We start from the raw sequence: 21,393 nt of genomic DNA, 5'->3' as shown, positions 1-21,393 counted from the left end.
ACTGGTGCATTTGATTACCCAGTTCATAACTGGAATAACTTGCACTTGAGCCCGTGTAAAAAAAAAAAAAAAAAAAAAGGTTGAGCAAGACTAGTTATTCTGACAAATGGAACAGCTGCATTGTAGCTGTTTATTTCACAATAGAAGTCTGGGAGTTCACCTTTTTAGGACATTTTGTCACTTCCTATTTGGAAGGCGAGGGGGGAGTGGTCACTCAGTCCGATAAACCATTTTAAAAACCATTTTAAAATCATTAATCCTGTTTATCCATACAAGGAAATGTTAACATTTTGGTTTTCAAGAAAACAATCTTTTGTGAGACCCATATAGAAACAATTGATCATTTGTTTTTTGAACGTGTGTATGTTAATAGTTTTTGGGAAGGTTTTTTTTTTTTGCTCAAAGTTCCTTATTCTTATTCAATAACAAAAACACAGTTATATTTAGAGTGGTTTCTTGTGATAAATTATTTGATTTGAAATTTAATATTTTTTTAATATCTGGGAAAGGTTTCATTCACATGAGCAGATTCTCGAAAATCAAAACAATATTTAGTGCATTTCATAAAGAGGTTCATTTTTTAAATCACTAAAGTTTATGAAAACCAAAAATGCAAGAATACTGTCCACTTTCATTGAAGATAATATGCTGTATGACATTCTCTAGTATTTTATTTTGTTTCATGCCTATCCATCTTTATTTCCTTCTGTTCTTCTCATATGGAAATCTTTGGGATATTTTGAAGTTCTGATTTAAAAAATAAAAAAAATAAAACGATTTCAGCGCTAGGGGCGGTAATGAGTCAGAGTGAGGAAACCACATCCGGGTTACGAGATATGGCGGCGCCAACAGGAGAGTCCGAGCCGGCTTCCCCCCGTCGTGCTTTTCCCTCGATGTCTCTGTCCGCGGAGGCAGCGCCGTTCGTTCCCGAATCGCAGCTTAGCTGTCTGTCGGAGGCTGAGAAGCATTTTTCTCGGTGTTCCGCAAAGCTCCGAGCCTTACGGGCAGACAGCGTCCAGCTGAGAGAGCAGCTGAACCTGCTTTTCGACCAGCTGCTGTCCGAGAACTACAACAAAACCCTCGATGCCAGCGTCAACATACGACCAGAAGTAACACTTTCTCTGCGCTTTTCATCCTCAGTTTCAACTTTACTTGCGGTAATTTTTGGTGGCTTCCATTTCAGGACGTGTGTTCTCTGCTGAAGCACACCAGCTGTCTCGTTCCACTGAGTCAAGAACATTTAGTCGTCAAATTCTGCCAACTGGTTCATCATCTTCTCAATCAACTAAAGGTAACGGGCAATGTCCTTCTTCACTTTGGGGTTCCTCAGTCATCCACTAACTTCTTGTTGACATTTCTTTTCTTAAGGTCATCATGGACGAACAAACTCTCAATGTGCTCCTGAACTACACAGTCACTGCTCTCAAAGACTGCAGTGCGTGGACTCACTCGGATGTGGTCCTGGCACTCTCTACAGTGGTGTACGGCAATGGGCCTCACTGTCAGCAGGTAGACATGAGCCTCCTTTTTGCAGGAGCGTCTTGTTGAACTTTGACAGTGAGATCTCCCTCATTTGCAGCAGGTCAGCTGCTTGCTGAGTGAAGGAGGACTCCTGCTGCAGTACAGCTCGCTGTCGCAGCAGAGCATGGAGCTGCGCCATGTTGCCCTCAACTGCATGGCCAACATCTGTCTAAGGTGAGGTTTTATGAGCCTGGCCTTTGATCTACATGAGCAAGAGTTTGTTTTTATATTTTTCATTAAACCATTAAGCTAAAAAAAAGCATTTCTGTTTTTTTTCACATGTTTTGAGCTGTCAGATGTGTTGGAATAGTGAATAATTAGAACTAATATTTGAGACTAGTTCTTATGGTTTTTTTTTTTTTAACAATCTACAGGTTAAGTATGCCACATACAATTTTATCAAATGTTTTCCAAAATTGGAATGATCCCTACGTATTTTAAGCTTCTTATGTCAAAAAATAGACATTTATTTCATTTTTGTTTCTAAATGCTCTTTCCTTCTAGGTGTTAAGGTTTTATAATTGTATTTGTTTTATGTCTGTTTCCAAAAGGAATCCCGGTCAGCCACCTTTGGACGAGCAGTACAGAAACACTTGTTTTCAAGTCTTCCTGAAGACGCTCCTGTCTCTAAAACCTCCCGACACAGATGAGCATTTCTACTGCGTGGTATCAGAAATTTGATCTATTTTTTATGAAATTATAGCCTCCTGACTTCCATCAAAGCAAATAAATCGTCTGTAAAGGACATTTCGGAACCTGAGTATCTTCCAACCACTGCATACTACTGAATTAACTGTTTTTGGTATCTACAGAGGAGATTTGGGCTCTTTCAATGATAGCAAATGTGAAGGGGTGGGGCTCTGAGAATTGTAGTTTTAATGCATTTAAAATAATTTCCTTTTTTTTCTGGTAGTCAGGAGGATATACATTTATTTAGGCTCATAAATTATTACCTGAATGATCCTTTTTATGTCATGAGCAGGTGATCCAAGCAGCCCTCAAGGGCGTTCAGTATTGTCTGTCAGGTGGAAAGTGGAAGTTTGGAGGAGGGGATGAACTTGGATCTTTGCTGGCTGCTCTTAAGGTTGTCCTTTTTTTTTCCAACACATTTTTGTGCGATTTATAATTATGACCTGTAATTATTTAATCTATTTTGAATTGAACCTAATATTTGCTGTTAGAAAAAGCCTATTTTTTAAAAGTATTTTCATTGATATTCATGACACAGCAAAAGATTAAAACACAGCTTTTTATCATAGCTGACTTCCAACCCTTTATTTTTACACCACCAAATGGGATTTTCTTTTTCAATCTAGAACAATTTAGAAAAAAGGGCTTTATTTCTTTGAGGTCAACCTTCTCTTAGAAATGTTACTTTGTCTAACTTATCATGAGGATCATTTTCCTGCCGCAGAGCGAACCCGGTAGCGTTACCATGACAATGTGTCGCTCCATGTATTAAGTAGCCTTTTTGAGAAAAACGATTCACACCTAAAATGATAAATGAGATGAAAGTACCAATAATTGATTTAAAGTGACCATGGTAAGGCTATAGGCGGGTTAATGCTCTTCTAGGTGTGCATTATCGGAAATTAATAGACTTTGCAGAAGTAACATTCTGATGTGATCAGGCTTTTGCATAATCATTGACATTATCCCTTCCATAATGGATAGTAGCTATAGATTAAAATTTAGATTAACACGGTTGAAAATATAACGTGACAATTTGACATCTCTACCTTCGAGACTGATTGTTTTTTTGATTCCTAATGCAATTCCTGCAGAGACTCATGTTCCAAGGAACTCCAGGTTTGAGTATGGAATGGCCGGCTGTGCTTTATCCAGCCCCTCTTCCTCAATATGAGGGCGTCCCGTCACCAAAACCTGCGGAACCCCAAGCGCCATCAGCGCCACCCAAAAATGCTACAGCTCCAGGAAAAACCTCAGGAGTAAAATCTGTTAAAATCTATTGATATCATCTGGGTTTTTTCATGTAGTTCTTGCATTGAAAGTTGTTTTTTCTTTTGTCTTGCTCAAGAACAAAAAAAGGAAATCCAAAGGAAAAGATAAAAAGACACAACCTGAGGAGAGCAGAGGAGAGGAAAAAGACGAGGAAGACAAAGAATCTGTGCCTGCACTCCAGAGAGGTGAGGAGGGCCGGGGGAGCGGGGGGACGGCGCCTAAACCCTTCCCTCCATTATTTTACCCGTCCTGGAAGCTGACCAGTTCTGATTCAGAGTTTTCTGACACTGAGGGAAACGTTCAGAGCAAATTAAGGTACAAAGAATATTTCTTTAAATTCTTCTCATTGAAGTATTTGATTCACTAGGATGCGTTTAAACTTCAGTGCTCTGCTGTTTCAGGTTAAGCCACGTCCGTGTGCGGCAGGGAGCCCTGCATTGTATCTTAGCAGTTGTGAAAGCTGTAGAGAATAGGACTCTGTATGGATACTGGTCCTCCTTCATCCCGGACTCACCCACCGGGGGGCCGCCACCCCTCACCCTCCTCACAATCATCCTGAAGGATCCATCGCCAAAGGTACCGTCAGAGTTCCCGTCAGTATGTTTCCTTCACCTCAAAGGGTGTTACTCTTATCCTGTCCTGATCTGACCCCCCTTCAGGTGAGGCTGTGCGCCCTGCAGGTGTTAACAGCCATGCTGGACGGCTCCCGCCAGTTTCTAGCCGTGGCCGAAGATACCGCACCACCCCGAACGTCTTACACCCCTTTCTCTTTTTTACTGGCTACTTCTGTGAGGGAGCTGCACCGAGCCCTCAGTCTGGCCCTCCTGGCTGAGACGTCCTCTCAAACACTCACTCAGGTCATAAAGGTACAGCTGACATCTCTGCGTTCTTGTTCTTCAGTCCAAAACTGTCAGGTTTTACATCCATATCTGATGAAGTGTTAAGTTGCTCTTCCTGAGTAATCCTCAGCATTTTAGTCCACTTTTACGATGCTTTGTAATCTTGTACTTACCAGCAACATTTGACGTATTATTTGATGTAGTTCTTGTGTTGGTGCAGCCACTAGGGGGCACAATGCAGCTCAAGTCCATGGAAATGCAGAGAGTTGTCAGGAAGGGCAAAATCAGTCTTACAAATCACAAACGTTCATAACAGATCAGCCCTGGTCAGATTAATAAGGACCATCACCATTGGTGTTTACCTGTTGGATAGCGGTGGAAATTGAACCTCTGTTAGTCAGAGAAGAGGAGGAGGAGGAAGGCGTGTTTGTAGCCAGAGAGGGAAAAAGAAAGCCAGGCAGCAAAGCTTATATATTTGGAGCAGGTTCATGCTGTTTTTATCATGGTGTTGATGGAAAGCCAAGTAGAAGAGATCCCGAAGGAGACATTTGGTGTCGGGTAAGTCAGAGGCCGGCAGTTGAAGGTTTGTTGGAGAAAGAGACATTCATGAGGGGGAGGGATGATGGGATCCAGAGTTGGTGATGAGTCTGTGCTTCTCCTCAAGGACTTAAAAAGTCTCTTTTGTCTCATAGTGCCTTTCCTTCTTGGTGGCCAATGCTCCATACCACCGTCTCAGACATGGTCTGCTCACATCACTATGGAAACAGATTCGACCTTACGTGCGTCACAGAGGTCTGTATGTTGTGTTGCACATATGTTGTTGTGCCAAAAAAACAGTCTCTATTATTATTGGGGTTTTTTCTTACATTTTCCTCTTGATTTTCCCTGCTCAGACGTGACAGTGCGCGTCTCTGCCCTGACCCTTTATGGAGCCGTGGTGACGACTCAGGCTCCCCTTCCAGAGGTGCAGCTTCTTCTCCAGCAGCCAGATGACGGCAGCAGCTTGCAGGACTCTGCCCTGAGCTGGAGGCAAAGAAATGGGGAGGTTCAGACTTCAGCTGCATCCTCTAAGCAGAGCTCCTGCACACAATCGCCTCAGTCTCCTTGCACGCCAGTGGAAAAGGGGGGGTCTCCTCCATGGCTCCTCAAGCTGTGCCTCTCGCTTGTTACTCAACCCAGAGAGGATCACTTTGACAGCGAGGGAGGGGATACGTTAGAGCCCCTTCCTGTGCGTTTAGCAGCTCTGCAGGTGAGAAAAGAAGCAAACCTGAAATTCGGTGACTAAGCTTTTGTGAAGTTAACTTTGTTTCCATCCAGGTCCTGTCTCACCTCGTGCGAGGTTATTTCAGTCTAACTCAAGCAAGCTTAAGTGAGATCGGACAGGCCAGCACTCACTGCCTTGGTGAGACCGACCCGCCCTTACAGCTGCATGGCTCGAAGGTACAACCCCCTTTGAGAGTTTATAGGCAAAAATAAAATAAAATACAGAAATCCTGCAATAGTGTATTTTATTTTTTATTTTTTTCTGTAGTTACTAGAGGAGTGCGGCACGGGGATCATTCTGCAGTATCGAGCAGAAAACAATCTTCCTGAGAGCTCCAGAGTCTCACTAACTCAAGTAAGTGTCTTTGCTGCATCAAAAAGAACTTTTTGAGTACATTGGTTGAATAAGTTTAAAAGAACAAAGTAAAAAAAAAAAGTATGTATTTAATGTGCAAAAAAATCATAACACACTAAAGCATTTGTTTTAGAAACTATACAAAAGCACAACCTTTGTTCTGTTGACTTCAGTTTTATATTGAAGGATCTGCAGGAAGATTTAATTTTTTTACATTTAAGGAACCCAAAAAGTTCACAAACAATACAGAAACACCACAACAACACCACCACCTTGAGTTAAATATCCCAAAATAAAAAACAGATTTTTAGAGAAAATAAACTGAATATACTTTATGCAGCTATAGTTTCCTCCTTTAGCAACATTAGTCATATTATACACTGTTTACAGAGGCCCCTTGTATAGTCATGTTAGTAATAATGTTATTAGATAACCAGTCAACATTCAGAAAATGCCTCTTTTTTTCTGTCCTGTTTGTGTGAAGTCTTCATTGTCAAATTGGATCTTTACTTTATTCAGTTTTGTTTCGACAAAATTAAGCGTATTTCTTTAAATTGTGCCAAAGATGTCTGTAAGACCTACAAAAACATTTAGGGCTGGGTTTAAAAAATTGAATGATATTGAATCTGCCTTTACTTCAAATTTACCATTAAATCCTGCAGCGTAATTTCTTGTATTTTTTATGGCAAAACAAAAACGGCTTACAGTTTGTTTTTAATGCAAGAATTGATCATTTTATTCTTAATACTTCTGCCTTTGTGTAGTTTAAAGCTTTAGCTTTTGGTAAAGAGTCATTTAATAACTGTGTTGAAATAAAAATGTAAAAGAGAAATTGATTTTACATTCAAGTAAATCATCAATTTTTTTCTTTTTTTTTATTAAACAGAATTGGAAAGTGGTTTGAAATTGATTTAGTGATTTCCAGCCCGGTAATGTGTCATAATGTGGAAGCAAAATATTACAAACATGACACTTAAAGTTGATTTTTGATCTGCTGAATATCAGCTTTTGATGGAATCTTGGATTTTATACATGCATGCACAAAAATAATCTTTGGCACAAGACCTTTTCTCTAAATCCGCTCGTTGCAACTTGCAGGTGGTTCAGTTTTGGTCCAGTGTGCTGAGCGGGCCTCTGACCGCAGCGCTGCAGAATGAACAACACTCCACCCTACAGGCCAGCGCCTGCGATACTCTGGCATCCATCCTGCCTCAGGCCTTCGCACAGCTGCCTGTGAGTGACCCTCTGACCAGTTCTCTCCTCCTTCCCCCTCTGTCCTGTGCTTCACACATCTGTTTCTGTGCTGTTTTAAAGGACAAGACCCAGCTGATGTGCATCACCATGCTGCTGGGCCTGACTTACCTGGAGAGTAGTCTGGTAAAGATGGCAGCAGTGAGAGCTTTGGGACTTTACATACGGTTTCCATGTTTGAGAGAGGTGTGGACACTACATAGACATGAATACTTTATCAGAGATTACACCCTACTAAATGATTAAAACATTACTGATCCATATGGTTCCCTCAGGATGTAATGTTTGTAGCGGATACGGCGAATATCGTCCTCGCCGCCCTTGACGACCGCTCCATAAACGTCCGTGCTAGGGCTGCCTGGTCTCTCGGGAACCTCACAGACACGCTTGTTGCAAACATGTGAGACAACTGACCAGTTTGCTGATGAAAATGATGAAGGATAAGCGTTTTTCAGCTGTTTGGTGTTTGTCGTTTCTTCAATCAGGCAAAGTGTTGGTGCAGATTTCCAAGAGGAGTTTTCAGATATGCTTCTGCTGAAAATGTTGCAGGCAGCCACCAGAGCTTCAGCCGACAAAGATCGGGTAAGCCTGTTCGCTCAAAATACTGTTCTAGCTTCTCTACCCATTTTCTAAAAGGAAACACTCTAATGACAAATGTGTTTTTAATGTGTTCTTGCTGCCTTTTTCTCAGGATGGAGGACATCTATAGAGGAAATTCAGATTAAAACTGCATTTCTGAGTATTTTAATTATTGTGAATCAGGAGCAGACGGAAAAATGCCGTTGGAAAAAGCATGTAGCTGTGACGTAGGTGCTACAATCGGCAGGTTAAAAGCGTCCTGCTCTGCTTCTTTCAGATGCATTGCAGACAAATGGATCAATGTGTGTCTTTGTTTTCCTCCTCTGAGCTGATCTGGCTCTAAACTGAATGGAGGGAAAGCTATAATGTTGCCGACCCTTTTTGTTGCACTTGTGATGTTAGGTTGGGGTTGGATGGGGCTGTAAGCTTTTGGCAGAGCATGTAAATTGATGGATGATGGAAAATGGGGGGAGGGTTGCTCTGCACCAACAGTCCTGGCCGCAACTCTGATGCAAATTTCTAATGCCCCCCTTCTGCTCTGCAGAAACGATGTCCTAGAAAACGACAGGTTTTTAAATTTTTGCTAAAAACAGCATAATTATAGTTGAGGACTTAAGACTTTTTGGAAATAGAATTAAATAGCCTCATATTTACCTCAAAGTTAAGTGAATCACCTTCCCTTCCGGTTCGGATTCTTTTTTTGACTGGTTTTGATCGCACCTGCAAGCCTAAATGAAGTGACTCCATGATCAGACATGTGTAATTATTGATGACAAAAAATGTTTACATTTCTTTTCCACTCGACCAGGTGAAGTCTAGTGCGGTGCGGGCGCTGGGGAATTTGCTTCGTTTTCTGCGTGAAAGCCAGATGATTCGATCTGCATTCCAGCGCCCCCTGGAGGAGGCACTTGTTGCTCTGGTGAAAACTGTCCAATCAGAAGCTACGATGAAAGTCAGATGGAACGCTTGTTACGCATTAGGAAATGCGTTCAGAAACCCAGCTCTGCCACTCAGTGAGTTCTTGCTTCTGTCAACTTTTAAAAGAGGGACAGTTTTAGTGTCCGAAACTTCTCAAACCTGCTTTTTCTCCTCTTGAAGAGTCAGCGGCGTGGACTCACGACGCCTTCTCCGCCCTCTGCCATGCCGTTACTTCTTGCAAAAACTTTAAAGTCCGGATTGAATCTGCAGCGGCGCTGGCAGTCCCCACCCACCGCGACTGCTACAGGGACACAAAGCAATTCATGTGTGTGTGGCACTCGCTGGTCACAGCGCTGGAGCACAGTGAAGACACCAACGACTTTCTGGAGTACCGCTACAGCGCCAGCTTGCGGCACAAACTTTCACAAGCTCTCCTACACCTGCTCAGCCTCAGCCAGTGGCAGGACATGCCTTCACTTGGGAAATCCTTAGCGGGTGATGAGGGGAGTGGCGTGAAAAAGCATCTAACCAAATTCTTCAGCCTGGAACAGACGGAAGAAGAAACCGATCAAGAGAGAGACTCTAAGGGGGAGAGTTTCCCGCCGCAGCAGAGAATTAAAAGTTTGCAGGAGACTTTAAAAAGGCTGAAGGAGTTGAACTCTAATGGAGTTGGGCTTGAAGAACTTGAAGGAAAAGAGACTGTTGCTAATTTCCTGGAGGAATTATTAAAGACGTGTGAAGTGTCTTAAAGAATCACATCTGCGGTCTTCAACAAAACCAAACAAAAATGAATTAAAAGTTTTTAATATTGCCAATTTTGTAGGGGTGTAACGGTTCATTTTAACGATTCGTATCATAATTTGGAGTTTCTGATTTATAATCTATATTGGTTCATTTTAATTGATCTGATTCACTGACCTATAGTTAATCCAGGACATCTTTAGCCAAATAAAATATGTGTACAAACAAACAAAGTAATCAAGATTTAAAGGCAAATTCATTTACAGTTTAGTTTCATAAAGTTCAGTTTGTTGTTTTTCTACATCCAAAGAATCAAACCAGAACATTCTAGCACACACTGTATGGTCACTTCTTTGCTAAATTCAAAGTGTTTCCACACATTAGACTGTAATGATGGACTGATCACTTTTTTACTGCATCACGTGTGTTGTCCGCTGTGATGCACTTTTTTCCGTTAAAGCCAAATAAACCTACCGTGCCTTAATCCAAATAGTATTTTCCAATATCTATATAATAAAATCTTCTCATTTTGAAACACTTTTGTTATGGTATAGATCTATTTGATTACTAACTTGCCTCTGACAGATCAATCTCATTGAATTGTAGGAATATATACTATTTTTTTTTCCAAAGTACCTGTAATAGGGGGTAAATATTGTAAATGCTTTGTACTTTAACTTCCATTAAAGCTCTCTTTCTATCTGATCTTTGAACACAACCTTCTGCATTTACCCAGATTTGTTACCTGATCAAGAAAACACCAGATTGTACCCCCTGAAAAAAAAACCTTAACCCCCAGGTTTGTATTTACTTAGAGTTGCAAAACACCTAAAAATTGGTCTGTTTCTGTTTATTTTAATTAAATTTTCAAAACTACATAAAAAAACTTTTTTTCCCATTCCAAATTGGTATGTCACATCAGCTTTAAAGTGTGCTGAAAACTGCAGTAAGATATTTGAAAACATATTATAATGAGAAAGAAACAGAAGAAAAGTGCCTTTAAATGCAACAGTAATATTTGGCAGTACATTTGATATCTATAAGAACTATGGGTGTGTATCTTTTCCCTCTAATATGATTCGATGCGCATCTTTATACATGGTCCATGACTTAATACATAAAAGATTCAACTAACTTTGTGATGATTCGATACATTCCAGTTCTTTCACCTGAATGGATACAATAAGGTTGTATATAATATTTATTTGGGAATTAAAACCATAAACAAAAATGCCTTAATGCATCTCCTGACCTTTTTTCTTACTCGCACTTTAATTTTATGATGAGATAACAGCTTTATGTACAAAAACCTGACATTTGGGTCTTTCACAATTTTTTTGTGGTCAAAAAACAAAGTGACATTTTGATTTATTTAGGCATCAATTTATTAATAAAAGACGGGGATCCATTAATGTGCGGAAGAACCAAAACACCCACAACAGCGTGACAATTTGTTTTCATTGTGATCACCAGTCTGCTCGCACACTGCTGTGGAATGGCATTCCATTCATTAACCAGCATTGATCAGGTATACACAGCTCATTCTAAAATGCACATTCATTAACAAGTTTAAAAGAGAATTAAACGGCTTTCTACAGCTTAACATTTATCGCCTATAGTTGAATGTGGAATTTGTTTAACGAATATCACAAAGTTCTTCTTGTTCAGAGCATTCTATCACAATAAAGCGCAATGAAATCCCAATGGACACAGTGAGCCTCTACTAACCCAGGGGTCTGCAAACTGAGCCACATGTGGCGCTTTTATCACTCAATTGTGGCTCTTTGGTTTGGAAAACATACAAAACATACATTACAATAAACGACTTTTTTGTTTACATTGTTAGAAATTGTAAATAAGTAAGATTGTAATTATTTTATTATTACATGGGAGAAAAATTGTGAAGATAATGTTGACTTGTTTACACGACATTTACCATGTATAATAAGTAGACTGATTACCAGTTTTATGTTCAAGTTTGTGTTCTTTTCATGAAAACCAAATATGAAATGTTCAAATTTTATCCAGATTTTTGAGTCAACATTGCAATTTATGAAATGTATTCTTTTGCAGCCCCACAATAGAAGACTAATTCTTTCTGGCTGTTCTTTGAAATGAATTGTTTTATTTTATCTGAACATCTATTGATTAGAAGAACAAATTAAATACTGAAGTTTGTAAGAGACATCTCTTATCCAAAGTCTGCAAACCCCTCTTCTAAGATAGATTTTAAACAAACGTCAATGAAAGTTGGTGTGATCTCACAGCCAGCAGGGGACAGACAAAGACCGGATATTGATGAACCGGATGTTGATCAGCGTAACCCGGAAACTGAAGGACCACGCGGTCGGCTGGAGAATGGACGCTTATGACTTATTTCGGAAACTTGGAGCAGGCGCTAAATTCGACCTTAAAAGATTTGGTCAAGACGCTGCCAGATTTAAGGTATTGTTAATCCCCCCAAATACTGGATGTTTGTACATTTTTACTTACGGTAAATGCACCAAGCACTGGTGAATACAATTCTGTCGTACAGTTACCGTAGTTTCGCGAGTCACATCACAAAAGTATAACAGATATGAGCATGTTTTTGTATTTTATCATATCTTTTAGGTTACCAGGTCTCGGGAAGGGGAAACATTATCGCACGCTCTATCTACAATCGATTATTTCCGGACAGACCCGACCAGCGGCCCACAGATCAGCTTCCAGACAGGGCAGGAGGATGAGGACGGAGAAAGCGGAGAATCCGAAGCTGGAGGCAAAAGACAGCGCATTGAGGATGATTATACAAAGTCCAAAAAGAAGAAAACAAAAAACAAGCAAGTGTCAGCTAAAGGTAGTATTGCTAAGTACACGTTTTTTGTTTTGTTTCACAGTTTGATTCACAAACTTTTTCTTTTTTCCACATGGTATCTTGCTCACCTGGGGTTTGGGTTGTGGAGTCGCTAATAGAAACATGTCCTAAAGGTTTCCTGCCGGCATTTTTGCCAGATGTCTAAACCGCCACAAATGTGTTTTCTCTCAGTGTTGAGGACCAGTGGCTTTCCTCTGAATTCCCTCTGAATGGCAGAATTGCTTCAGGGATCCAAATTACTCCCTGCAGAAGAATCTACATTTATGCCATCTCAATTAGTATTTTTAATAGTTCCTTCATAGCCCACATTTTATGGCCTTAGGAGGGAGTAGAAACCAAAATGGAACAATAGATTGAGAGATTTGTCTTCTGTCTCAGCTCTCTGTTGTGATGTAATATTTTAAAGTCCCACTCTGATCAGTTTTTGATCTATGTATTCCCAGTTGTCTTTTAATAATGATTATGCCGGTTCTAGTCCAAAACTAAACAAAAAACTATCGTTTTCTTGGACAGTTTCTGCAGAGCAACAGTAGTTCATAAAAAATTCACCTCTAAGTTGTGGGCTGGACCATTGGTCCACATCTACTTCCCGCCATCCGTCTGTTTACACTCTCCCGCTAGCTTACAGCCCCTCACACCCACAACCGAACATGACGAGCAATAATGGAGTTATCCAGCCGTACAGTTTTTAGTCAGTCCAGCTCAGACGAGGAAAACAAAGACGTACGTGGATCTATTTGTCTACAAGTGGATGCATGAGAATGGAGCAGAGCTTGAAGCTTGTAGCCTGCTGATTGTAGCACCTATTTCACTGCTACACGCTTTTTGCAACTGCATTTTTTCATCTGCTCCTGAGTCACAACAGTTTGAATAAAGAAATATTTAGAAATACAATTCTTAGCTTAAATTTCTTTTATATATTTCCCTCATCGTAAGAAAATGCAGCAAGAACATGTCAAAAACAATTTTTTTTATTGGAGTGCGATTGTAAATTCTAAGGGAGCAGCCAAAATGTTCAGGCTGACACTGACCTGACACAACTGATGTAGTCTGTCCTCTCTGGGTGGGCGAAGGGCTGTTGCTCCAAGTGGAGGAGTTTAAGGCTTGTTCACGAGTGAAGGAAGCGTCTGCTGTTATGTACTTATTGTGCCGATCGGTTACGGTGAAGCGATAGCTAAGTCAGAAAGCAAAACTATCACTTTATCAGCCGATCTTTGTTCCAATACAAAGCTTTGGGTCTTTGTATTGGTCGTGACAGACAGAACAAGGTTCCTCTGTAGGGTGGCTGGGCGCTCCCTCAGAGATGGGGTGAGAAGCCTGGTCATTTGGAGAGATTGAAGTAGAGCCGCTGTTCCTTCATATCAAGAGGAGGTAAAACACTGACAGTTGAGGTAGCCCAGGCATCGGGTTCCGATGCCTCCTATAAGCCTCTTTGGTGAGGTTTTCCAGGCATGAGACCCCAGGGAAGACCCAGGACACGCTAAAGAGTCTATGTCTCTCGGCTGGTGTGTGAACGCCGCAGGGGTCCCCCCAGAGGAGCCGGAAGGAAGTGGCCGGGAGGTTTGAGCATCTTTGCTTAGACTGCTGCCCCTTGACCCAGTCCTGGATAAGAAGATGGATGAATGGAATGTAATAAAGAATTTATTAAGACTAAGTAAATTTCTGCACTTTTCTGCCTGTGTTGTTTTGACTCCAGATGTTGGAAAAACGTGGAACGAGTCTGAGGGAAACGGCATCAAGTTGACGTCGTCTTCTGGCAGAAAGATTCAAAGCCTGCAGTGTGATGAAGAGAAATCCTCGCTGAAGAAGCTGAAACGACTTCATCAGGAAAAGGTGAAAATAAATCAACTCAAATAGTTATTTTTCTCAGGGAAGTGAAGGTTTCTGATGTCCCACAGTAATACAGTATTTTGTGATTTATTTATTTATTTTTTTGGTTTCTAGATCAACCGCGTTCGCTCTCAGCACCGAATAAATGTTCACGGTTCTGACGTCCCCGATCCTGTGTGTACTTTTGAGGAGCTACAGTCTGAGTATCGTCTGAACCCCCGTGTTCTCCAGAACCTCAAAGATGCAGGGCTCAACTCTCCAACTCCCATACAGATGCAGGCAATTCCACTCATGATGCACGTATGTATGCGTTGACACAGTTTGTGAATTTGTTACTCTTCAAAGATGGCTCTCTTCGATTTCTAATGCTGTGGTTTCTGGCTCAAGGGTCGGGAGCTTTTGGCTTGTGCTCCCACAGGATCTGGAAAGACTCTGGCCTTTTGTCTCCCGCTGCTCACCCACCTGCAGCATCCAGCCAACCTGGGTTTCAGAGCCGTGATCATTTCTCCAACCAGAGAACTGGCCAGTCAGGTACACAAACACGCTTTTCTGGTCTTCTTTAGAACAAAATGGGGTGTTTTAGGCTAAACTCAGAGTTGAAGCTACAGTTTTCAATCAAATGTTCAGTTAACTCTCACCTCATGAGAAGCCATTGTACTCACTCAGAACAGTCAACTCCCCGCTTCCTCACAGCCATGTCCCGTCAAAGGTAATCACACTTCATTTTCAATAGGTTTTTGTGTTCAGACTTACAGAGAGTTGCTCCGCCTATCAGAGGGAGTCGGGTTTCGAGTTCACATTATCGACAAAGCTTCCTTGGCTGCTAAGAAGTATGGACCCCATTCGAACAAGAAATATGGTAAGAGCCACAAATGTGTCCATGTGTAGAATGGGGTTAAAAGACGAAGTATGATTAACTGTCCTCACAGTGCAAATTTTGTGTTTGTAGATATTCTCGTCAGCACCCCCAACAGGCTGGTTTTCCTTCTTAAACAGGATCCTCCTGCTATTGACCTCAGCTGGTAACAGTTCTTTATTCTTTGTTCTTATGTAGAACCTTATCAATCTGCTGTCAGATTGACCTTTTCTTTCCTGCTGTGTCTCAGTGTGGAGTGGCTCATTGTGGACGAGTCTGATAAGCTTTTTGAAGACGGGAAGAGGGGCTTCAGGGAGCAGCTTGCCACCATTTTTCTCAGCTGTTGTGGTGCAAAGGTGCGCAGGGCTTTCTTCAGCGCCACATGCACTACAGAAGTCGAACAGTGGTGCCGCCTGAACCTCGACAACCTGGTCTCTGTAAACATTGGACATAGGTAATGTTCTTTTGAAATGGCACTACTTTAACTAGCGGAGGATTTTGAGTGTCATTTGAGTGGGACATATATGTGCTCAGGAACACTGCGGTGGACACGGTGGAACAGGAGCTGCTGTTTGTTGGCTCAGAGAGCGGCAAGCTTGTAGCCATGAGAGACATCGTCAAAAAAGTACAAACAAAACACACAACATTGTATTGAATCATCGGAGAGTTTTCCTATTGATGAGGTGATGTTTTACTTCGACCTTTCAGGGATTCCTACCCCCCATGCTGGTGTTTGTGCAGTCAATAGAAAGAGCGCGGGAACTGTTTCACGAGTTGGTTTATGAGGGCATCAACGTAGACGTGATCCATGCGGAGCGCACACAGCAGCAGGTACTCCTAGATCCACAAACAAACTAGTGTTTCCTTTTTATTTATTTATTTTAAACGATTATTTATGACTTTTCCACTTGCTGGGTTTCAGAGAGACAATGTGGTGAACAGTTTTCGATCCGGGAAGATTTGGGTGTTGATCTGCACAGCTCTGCTTGCCAGAGGAATCGATTTCAAAGGAGTGAACCTCGTAGTGAACTACGACTTCCCCACCAGCGCTGTGGAATATATTCACAGAATCGGTTGGTTTGTGAATTAAAGAATAAATACAGATGTAGAAATAAGTCAAATTTTCTGTTTGTTTTTAAACATTTTTACAGATGAGCAAGATTTATTGCAGATTAAAAAAAGGAACAAATACCTTCTTATCTATACTCTGAAAGACCAAAGAAATAATTTTTTCTTAAGGTGACAAGAAAATTGTTTACTCTAACTAGAAGTTTTCATGCCTTAAGCTCATAATTCTGCTACACTTTAAAACATCAAGTCAATAGTATGATGACATTGTGAGAAATTAGAGCTTTTGAGTTGGTTGAGTAAAGGAACCAAGTAGAAAAAATTGTAGAAGTATGGGACCATCACCGCACTTCGTCAGGCGCATTCCATTTTCACACCGGAAATAAAAAGCATTGATCTTTATGTCATGACGTTCTCACCTTTTGCTTTCTTTGTCCATCTTTTTCTCAGGTCGCACAGGCAGAGCTGGGCATCAGGGAAAAGCTGTCACCTTTTTCACAGAGAGTGACAAACCGATGTTGCGCAGGTTCTAACGGCAAAAATGTTCATATAATGACTGAATATCTCAAACTTTTTTTGTCTTTTATTTCAATTTACAGTACATGAAAAAAGTAATGTTTAGGTTTATTGTTTGATTGAAAAAAAAATGTGTGAGACTTATACTGTGATTATATGATTATATATAAGGTAGCGCCTCCTATAGGGTAGAAGAAGGTTCAGGCCAAACATAAGTTTATTGCTGTAAATAATATTTGTGGGTACTCTATTTTAGAGCTTTTAAACTATTATAAAAATTAAAACTAAATGTTAGTTGTTTTCCTTTAACTAGAAAAGTGTTTATAAATAGTCACATCTTTGACGCTTTTCTTTCACTCCTCTTAACAGCATTGCAAATGTCATCAAACAAGCTGGCTGTCCTGTACCAGACTACATGATCGGCTTCAAGAAGTTGCACAGGTAAACAAGGATAAGGATCTTGTCGTACTAAAACGGTCTTTGATTTATTCATCTTTTTCTTTTAATCCTCACTTTATAAGGATTTATTTTATAGTTGAGTTGTCATGTTTTTGTTGTAGCAAAGTAAAGCGGAGACTTGAGAAGAAACCTCCTAAGAGAAACACCATTTGCACAACTCCACGCTTCATGATAAAGAAAAAAGGCAACGCAAAGAAACAGAAGACAGTTTCCGGTGGAAGGCACAAAGACACAAAAGAACCTGAAACACCAACACAGAAAAATGGGGAAAAGATGACAAGGAAACAGAGACTGAAGGGAAGAACTGCAGAAGACGGAGAAAAAGTTACTCAAAAGCCCAAGAAAGCAATTCGAAAGAAGACAAATTCTCCAGGGGCTCTGTTTGGAAAGTAGAAATGATCAGATGGTGGTTGCTGTACATTTAAACGGGTAAAATAATAAATTCCTAAAATTGTCTGTATTGAAGTGTATTATTTTACCATACAAACAAAAATTAACATGTAATGAAAGGTCAAAGCATTTCAATTAAAACAAGTCTTTTTTTTCTTTGTTAGTTCAAACAACAACTAAATACAACAGCGTACAGACAGTCTTTAATAAAGTGATTCACGCAATTTTTTAAGAAATCACATTAGATTTGGAATCAAAGGCATCAACTAAAATAGTTAATTTTTGTTATTTACCAATTTTTATTCGTTTTTTATTTTGGGTTATTTTTACTGAGGTTCGAAGTTTAGTCTTGCAATGCAGGCAGAGTTATAAGCATACTACGTGAAAGCAGGGTCAATATAAATTTAGAATTGATTAGTCCAGTGATTTGCTTTTAGAACATGCTTAACTAACAGACAGTCAGGACCATAAATATTTGGACAGAGACACATTTTTTCTAATTTAGTTCATGTACATTACCACAGTGAATTGTAAAGAAAACAACTCAGATGCCATTGAAATGTAGACAACAGCTTTTATTCCATAGGTTGAACAAAAAGATTGCATAAAAATGTGAAAAACTAAAGCATTTTTTAAACACAATCCCTTCATTTCATGGGCTCATGAGTAATTGGAAAATTGACTTCCATGCTATTGCATGGGCAGGTGTGGGCAATTCCCTTATGTCATTATGAGTGAAGCAGGCCTGGAGTTGATTAGAGGACTCGTGCTTTCATTTTGAAGATTTTACTGTGAACAGACAACATGCGGTCAAAGGAGCTCTCCATGCAGGTGAAAGGAGCCATCATTAAGCTGAGAAAACAGAAAAAAACCAGGCCAGAAATGGCTACAGCATTAGGAGTAGCAAAATCAACAGTGTGGCACATCCTGAGAAAGAAAGAAAGCACTGGTGTACTCAGCAACACAAAAAGACCTGGACGTCCACAGAAGACAACAGTGGTGGATGATCACAGAATCATTTCCATGCTGAAGAGGAACCCGTTCACAACAGCCAACCAAGTGAACAGCACTCTCCAGGAGGTAGGCGTATCAATATCCAAGTCTACCATAAAAAGAAGACTGCCCAATGAATTCTGAGGTGTTCAGAGACAAACTGTCTGCGCAGATCCACACATTTTTATGCAATCTTTTTGTTCAACCTGTAGAGTAAAAGCTGAAAGTCTGCACTTCAATGGCATCCGAGTTGTTTTATTTAAAATTCACTGTGGTAATCTACAGAAACAAAACTAAAAAGAATGTGTCGTTGTCCAAATATTTATGGTCCTGACTGTATATACAGTGGTGGACAGAATTGTTGGTACCCTTCAGTTCAAGAAAGTCCACAATGCTCACTGAAATGACTTGAAACGTTAAAAAGTAACAATAAATTAAAATGTTATTGAAAATTAAACAATCAAAATCAGCCATTACTTTTAAGTTGTTTAACAGAATTATTAAAAAAACAAAAAAAACTAATGGAATAGGGCTGGACAAAAATGATTGTACCCATTACTTAATATTTTTGTTGCACCTTTTGAGGCAATCACTGCAATCAAACGGTTTATGTTTTTGTCAATGAGGCTTCTGCACCTGTCCACAGGTATTTTGGCCCACTCCTCATGAGCAAACTGCTCCAGTTGTCTCAGGTTTGACTGGTGTCTTCTCCAAACGACATGTTTCAGCTCCTTCCACAGATGTTCAATGGGATTCAAATCTGGGCTCATAGAAGGCTACTTCAGAATAGTCTAACGCTTTTCTCTTTTCTGAGACCAAGCTTTCTGACACTAGGCAGCACATTTCTATCCAGAATGTCTTCATAATCTTGAGATTTCATTTTACCTTGCACAACTTCAAGACACCCTGTGGCAGATGCAGCAAAGCAGCCCCAAAACAGAACTGAGGCTCCTCCATGTTTCACAGTAGGGACAGTGTTCTTTTCGTTGTATGCTTCATTTTTGAGTCTACTAACATAGAGCTGATGTGCCTTACCAAAAAGCATCAGTTTTGTCTCATCTGTCCAAAGGCCATTTTCCCAGAAGATTTGTGGCTTGTCAACATGCATTGTTGCAAATTCTAGTCTGGCTTTTTTATGGTTTCCTTTCAACAGTGGTGTCCTCCTTGGTCGTCTCCCATGAAGTCCACTCTGGCTCAAACAACGACGAATGGTGCGACATTTCATTTTCAAAATGTTCTCTGCTAAATGTGTAGCATAATTCATTTAGAAATGTCTAATTTGACAATTAAAATGGAATAATAGAAATGCTTTTTAATTTTCAAAATGTAACTGCATCAAATGACTTAAAATTAAAATGAAAAAGCAATACTTCAAAATGCTTTTTCATTTTATACTTAAAACCGCTTATTAAGTGTCATAATCAAAACGAAAATGCAAAGAGGGGATTGCATTTGCATTTTCACATCCACCCTTAAGATCCAGGAATATAGGTTTGAGCAGTCCAGGTCCAGCGGTTTGTGAGCAGGACCTGCTTTTAGGTGATCTAAATGCATAAAATGCAGCGAAATGTTCCTTTAGCTCCCTCGCGAATCAGAAGCTGTGAATCGCAAGCCAACTTCAGCATCATCTGACCGCACGGATTTAAAAACATATGATCGAGCAGAGCAGGCCCTTAAATATAATCATAACTGTGATAAAAGCACATTATGAAGATAGTCTCCTGCAGCTTCGCGCTGAGTGAGTGTTGGTCCAACCAGCAAACGTTTAGCATGGTGAGATCTGCTATCTATCTCTTGATGGGGCTCCAGCTGTCATCAAACCGCAAATTCAGCGCAAAGCTGCAAATAAATTTGTAAATATGTGAGAATTACATCAGTCTTTATTTTTGTTCTGGACACCACTGGAAACATAAATTCATATGATGGTTTCTCAGATCGTAGCAGCATTTCCGCCTTCAGCGATCATGATCGGGAGCTTCTCGCTCCGCTATGCGAAGGCAGCTGGCGGTCCGAAGAACAAAGGCTTGTCCGCAGTGCATCCGAATGAGGACTGCAAAAGGCGGACATGCTGCTATGTAGTCCTGAGAAGCTGTGTAAACTCATCAGAAGTTCACAAACAACTCCAAGCCGTCTTCTCTGCCGCCAACAGAAAGCTCGACTGCTCCTAATCTGTCTGTGTCTCTTAGCAGGCGGACACACGGAGAAAGCAGTGACGGCATCGCCCCACCTCCCCTCTGGAAATGCTCACTGTTAATGAATTTTGCTACAGATTTTGCAGGGTGGATGTGAAAATGCAAATGCAATCCCCTCTTTGCATTTTCGTTTTAATTATGACACATAATAAGCGGTTTTAAGTAGAAAAGGAAAAAGCATTTTGAAGTATTGCTTTTTCATTTTAATTTTGAGTCATTTGATGCAGCTTCATTTTGAAAATTAAAAAGCATTTCTATTAATCCATTTTAATTGTCAAATTAGACATTTCTAAATGAATTATGATACACATTTAGCAGAGAACATTTTGAAAATGAAATGTCAAATACCATTTTCATTATCATTTTAATTAAGTGACAGAAAAAGCTGTGTTGAGGAAGGAAATGAAAAAGCATTTTGGTGGATTGCTTTTTCATTTTAATTTTGAGTCAAAAATGCAGCTTCATTTTGAAAATGAAAAAGCATTCCTGGTTTTGACTTTAATTTTTATTTAAGCTACACAGTCGCTTCCATACAAATGTAGCATGCCTTCCCTGGAAATGTCTTTCCACATTACTCTTTTTGTTATTTGACAACTTCTCGCTACAAAGAAAACATTAAGGCAATCCTTCCGCATTGGCAATGAATGCAAATGATTCGGTCCAAGAAACGTTGAATCGTCTGTTCTCCTCAGTTATTTTTCTTTTTTTCCCCTTGGGATCCATGGCCCACCAAACAGCTGCCGTTTTTTAAAAAGGCGACCTGCAAAGCATCCTGCCCTGCTGGTAGAAACGTGTGTCGCAGG

At 40.3% G+C, this 21,393-nt stretch overlaps 2 protein-coding genes across 3 annotated transcripts; both read left to right on the top strand.

The window, feature by feature from the left end:
- The first annotated feature begins 385 nt into the window (after positions 1–385).
- heatr6 (HEAT repeat containing 6) lies at positions 386–10,133 on the top strand. 2 transcript variants are annotated; one of them, XM_004076391.5, is made up of 20 exons: positions 386–1,109; positions 1,184–1,291; positions 1,369–1,509; positions 1,580–1,695; positions 2,073–2,187; positions 2,504–2,605; positions 3,306–3,470; positions 3,560–3,798; positions 3,885–4,059; positions 4,143–4,349; positions 5,015–5,114; positions 5,216–5,571; positions 5,640–5,762; positions 5,854–5,940; positions 7,039–7,173; positions 7,255–7,377; positions 7,467–7,591; positions 7,677–7,773; positions 8,579–8,783; positions 8,869–10,133. In XM_004076391.5, exons 1-20 carry the CDS (start codon positions 798–800, stop codon positions 9,435–9,437), a joined length of 3,600 nt encoding a protein of 1,199 aa, XP_004076439.3. In that variant the 5' UTR covers positions 386–797; the 3' UTR covers positions 9,438–10,133. The 2 variants fall into 2 exon arrangements, with proteins under 2 accessions (XP_004076439.3, XP_011481858.2); XM_011483556.4 differs by having other exon boundaries at positions 796–1,109; positions 1,583–1,695.
- A 1,582-nt stretch (positions 10,134–11,715) lies between these two features.
- Positions 11,716–17,475, top strand: ddx52 (DEAD (Asp-Glu-Ala-Asp) box polypeptide 52). The gene is made up of 14 exons (XM_004076392.5): positions 11,716–11,874; positions 12,043–12,268; positions 13,983–14,119; positions 14,231–14,416; positions 14,504–14,647; positions 14,864–14,975; positions 15,066–15,138; positions 15,223–15,426; positions 15,507–15,597; positions 15,681–15,803; positions 15,895–16,045; positions 16,491–16,566; positions 16,926–16,997; positions 17,117–17,475. Exons 1-14 carry the CDS (start codon positions 11,728–11,730, stop codon positions 17,406–17,408), a joined length of 2,034 nt encoding a protein of 677 aa, XP_004076440.4. The 5' UTR covers positions 11,716–11,727; the 3' UTR covers positions 17,409–17,475.
- Positions 17,476–21,393: the final 3,918 nt, after the last annotated feature.

Source organism: Oryzias latipes, chromosome 14 (genome assembly GCF_053564925.1).
Source record: "Oryzias latipes strain Hd-rR chromosome 14, Olatipes_Hd-rR_3.1".
Classification (NCBI taxonomy): domain Eukaryota; kingdom Metazoa; phylum Chordata; class Actinopteri; order Beloniformes; family Adrianichthyidae; genus Oryzias; species Oryzias latipes.
The sequence above is the reverse complement of the archived record's forward strand: the minus strand, read 5'-3'. Positions and strand labels throughout refer to the sequence as shown.

Bases quoted from the DNA above. Each gene is read 5' to 3' on its own strand.
- heatr6 (XM_004076391.5), top strand. From the start codon at position 798: ATGAGTCAGAGTGAGGAAACCACATCCGGGTTACGAGATATGGCGGCG. The intron at 5,115-5,215 runs GTCTGTATGTTG...TTCCCTGCTCAG, and splicing joins ACCTTACGTGCGTCACAGAG to ACGTGACAGTGCGCGTCTCT. The intron at 5,763-5,853 runs GTACAACCCCCT...TTTTTTCTGTAG, and splicing joins TACAGCTGCATGGCTCGAAG to TTACTAGAGGAGTGCGGCAC.
- ddx52 (XM_004076392.5), top strand. From the start codon at position 11,728: ATGAACCGGATGTTGATCAGCGTAACCCGGAAACTGAAGGACCACGCG. The intron at 14,417-14,503 runs GTATGTATGCGT...TTCTGGCTCAAG, and splicing joins CAATTCCACTCATGATGCAC to GGTCGGGAGCTTTTGGCTTG. The intron at 15,139-15,222 runs GTAACAGTTCTT...GCTGTGTCTCAG, and splicing joins CCTGCTATTGACCTCAGCTG to TGTGGAGTGGCTCATTGTGG.